General features: G+C 33.7%; 1 protein-coding gene across 1 annotated transcript; it reads right to left on the bottom strand.

The window, feature by feature from the left end:
- Nucleotides 1–789: 789 nt before the first annotated feature.
- Nucleotides 790–2,948, bottom strand: LOC128551895 (uncharacterized). The gene is made up of 3 exons (XM_053532842.1): nt 2,697–2,948; nt 2,264–2,324; nt 790–818 (listed from the first exon to the last, which is right to left on the bottom strand). The coding sequence occupies exons 1-3, from the start codon at nt 2,946–2,948 to the stop codon at nt 790–792; spliced, it is 342 nt and encodes a 113-aa protein (XP_053388817.1).
- Between the last annotated feature and the right edge of the window lie 855 nt (nt 2,949–3,803).

Genomic DNA, 3,803 nt, shown 5'->3' on the forward strand with positions numbered 1-3,803 from the left:
TCGTGACTCTGGTGAAACCAAAAACAGTCGCAGCGGTTACTAGTGTAAAGCAAATAGGATCTTTGACATCACCTGAGAGAGGGCAACTAGTCACTCTATGTGTAGTAGTATCAGCAAGCGGTAACACAGTTCCACCGTTACTTGTTTATCCACGCATCAATTTCAGAGATCATTTTCTCACTGGAGCACCAGCTGGCTCCAAGGTAGTCAAGTCAAGTCAACAATTTTATTTTGTAATTAAAGGCCACCGGCCCACAATACATAAACATACAAGTAATAAGACATGTGGTTGTGCACCCAGCATTTAAGAGATAGACAACTCTTTTAATAATGCATGTTTAAATCAAGAGAGTATTCTCCCTTTAACATTCACATCAATAATGCATATATTTTGTAAATGTTAGACTATCACTGCTATTCTACAATGTAGAAAAGATACTGTAGAACCAATGTGTACCAGGTGTATAAATACTGATTACTAATTATATCAAATCAATCTTGGCTTTAGAAAAAGAGGAAAAATAGCATGAAATTCATATTTAACAACATCAATATAAGGTTCAATGTTTCAATGTTTTTTTTATGAAGTGCTGACAGATATTTGTATAAGGAGTATATTAATGCCTCCCTGTTTCATTTCTAATTTCAATTTTGTAATTAATGATGCTTATGTATACAAGTATAGACATGTAGTTTGTGAACCTGGCCCCAATTTTCCGAAAAAACAACAACCCCCCCCCCAAGCAATACCCATCCAAGTCTGTTATCTCAAATGTCTATGTTAGCTCTTTACGTGTCTTCAATGTCGACCCCTTCAGCTACAACAGAACCATATATGACCATTCCATAAATTAAAAGACAACAATTCTGAATTTTAAAGAAAACGAAGTATAAAAATAAGAAATATACCCAAGAAAACACTTAAGTTTGTTATATCGTGCTTAAGTAGAAACGTGATATTTGCTTGACTGAAATAAGTACTACAGACAAAAACTACTAACCATAGTATAATTTAGCTACAAATACATTGTTGTAGAAAAAATCAACATGAAATAACAATAAGTCAAGCAGCAGCATAATTTTAACAGACCCAAACAAGCAACTACCCAAGTTTCCTCGCGAAATTGGGGCCTGGTCTACCAAAGAAAGACAACTCTTTTAGGTATATTGGATATTACACAAAGAAAGTATTCTCCCTTTAACAAAATGTGTAATCTATGTATTCAATAAATGTTGAACAAACACTGCTATTTTCTTAATTTTTTCAGGGTTATCAGTTTTTAACAATTCATAAAAGTCGTTTACAGTAGTACCTAATGTATACCAGTTGTATAGATATTGATTACGAATTGCATCGAATCTTGTACATTGGAAAAATACATGAAATTCACATTCTACAACATTTATATGGAAGTTTTCTACACAGTACTGACAGACTCTTGCATCCCGAGGGATATTCGTTTGTCTACCTGTTTCAATTCTAAACTTATGGTTTGAACATCTAAATTTCGCATAAGCAATTTTATATTTTAAAGTTATATCAAGATGCAGATATCGTTCAGTATTCAGTAGTGTTTTAAAGTGTTTATAATGTTCACAGCGGCTTGAACTGTTTATATCATTATGCCAATTTTGTCTAAAACAATCTAATAAGCGTTGTTTGAACACTTGAATAAACATATTGACATCACCTATATCTTGTACTATCCAGACATATCCAAAACCATATGTATACAGCATGTTTTTTTTACTTTAGTAGCCCAACATATCCGCCTCTGTTTTCTGCCATATGTAATAATTTACACCAATACCTGATACAATTTGTAAAATATGTTATACATAAAAGGAGGCGATCGCATTCCCCGAGAGCAATACAATTATTAGTAGTAATATTTACACGAAGATGCTTCTTACAAAAGCTGTTATGCACAGCTTCAATAATATGAGAATACTGATACCCCCAAATTTGAGACCCGTAACATAAAATTGGTTTCACTACCGCATCAAAAATCTTAAACAATTCGTGCGTAGGGAAATATCCAAATGGTTTTTGATAGCGAATAATTGAAAATATGGATTTCTGAGCTTGAGCAGCCAACTTATCATGTGCAGAACTCCAAGATAATTTGGGTGTGAACAATAATCCCATATACTTATAAACAGAGGTAATATTAACTACTTTCCCTCTGAAAAACCATTTTTCATAATTCCTAAGTATGCCACCATTACGGAAGACAATAATTTCTGTCTTATCAAGATTTACCTCCATACCAGTACTCTGACAAAACATATCTACGTAGTTTAACTGCTGTTGCTACAGTTTGCTACATCATCAGCAAATAATAGACATATGATATCAGGAATATCATTAGTAATAAAGAGACCTGACCCACAATTTTCCCGCAAAAGGGTTGTTAACTCATCAATGAATAATGTAAAGATTGTTGAACTTGACTTATCCCCTTGTCTTGTTCCGATGTTACATGGAAAAATGTCTGTAGTCCCACCATTAACTGTTTTAACACAAGATTGCAGATTACTATACATAACCTTTAGTAAATGGAGGAAATTACCATGTAGACCTTTCCTTTCTAGTGATTCAAATAACTTGCAGTGATTTATTTTGTCAAAGGCCTTACGGAATCTACATATAAACAATAAAAACGACCACCCTTTTTGGAGAGATATTTCTGTACCATTGCTTGTAATGGAAATATATTGTCTACCGCAGAGTACCCATGCCGAAAACCAGCCTGAGATTCATCAATTTTACTGTTCATTTCAGCCCAGTCATAAAGTCGCTTATTCACAACACCTGAAAATATCATATACGTGACATTTGTTATAGAAATATCCCGATAATTTCCTGGATTACCAGTCGATCCAGATTTGTGTACAGGACAAATAATACTTCTACCCCAAGAATCTGGGAAACTACCTGTTTCCATAATTCTATTAAACAGAGCATGTAAATATGGTGCTATGAGAACCTTAGTATATTTAAAAAATTCTGACGGAATACCATCAATACCGCAGGTTTTACCATTTATCAACTTTGTAATGGAATACCTTATTTCATCAATTGAAAATGGCTCATTTAAACAATTTCATCCATATTAATATATGCTGGATCAAATTGAACTGGTTCACTCTGTTCATCATAAAGCAATGAACTAAAATAGTTATGCCATTCACTTGTTGTTATACTAGGATCAGCAGCCTTATTTGTGCGTGACTGTTTGAGCAATTTCCACATTTTTGTAGGATTATCTCTAGTTTCTATAAGCGACTGTCTTTTACTACGTTGGAATTCGGCCATTTTCCTACTACATGCATTTTTAAAGTCATTTCGCCTATCCTTGTATATTCTCAAATCATCACTTGAACTAGACATACGAAACTTACGCAATGCGGAGTACTTAGCTGCTTTAAGGTTATCACATTCCACGTCCCACCATGGAGGCTGGGAACTGCGATAAGGTATACGACTAGAACGAATCTTACTTCCAGATTCATAATAAATACCAAAATTATTTCCCCTTAAGTTATCTTTATTGTTTCGTGAAATGTCAAAATTGCTACCCTCGTATGCAACATCTCCAAAAATATAATCTAAATTATCAACAGGTATAAAATCTAGAAAGTCTTTTGTCCTAGCATTTGTATCGCCTGTCAAAAATAAAAGTGTGTCTGGATATTCCAACTTTATTGTTTCTAGATCAGATTGTATGCTTATAATACCATCCTTCTCTAATTTATCATTATAAAAAGATGAGCCCTCAGGTGAGACATAAGTGAAGTAC

The sequence above is a fragment of the Mercenaria mercenaria genome, unplaced genomic scaffold (assembly GCF_021730395.1).
Source record: "Mercenaria mercenaria strain notata unplaced genomic scaffold, MADL_Memer_1 contig_1812, whole genome shotgun sequence".
Classification (NCBI taxonomy): domain Eukaryota; kingdom Metazoa; phylum Mollusca; class Bivalvia; order Venerida; family Veneridae; genus Mercenaria; species Mercenaria mercenaria.

Excerpts from the sequence above, each read along its gene's own strand:
- LOC128551895 (XM_053532842.1), bottom strand. The coding sequence starts at position 2,948 with ATGGAAACAGGTAGTTTCCCAGATTCTTGGGGTAGAAGTATTATTTGT. Across the intron at positions 2,325-2,696 it reads TATTTCCATTACAAGCAATG|CAAACTGTAGCAACAGCAGT; the intron begins GTACAGAAATAT and ends CTGATGATGTAG. Across the intron at positions 819-2,263 it reads GTCAGAGTACTGGTATGGAG|CTGAAGGGGTCGACATTGAA; the intron begins GTAAATCTTGAT and ends GTTCTGTTGTAG.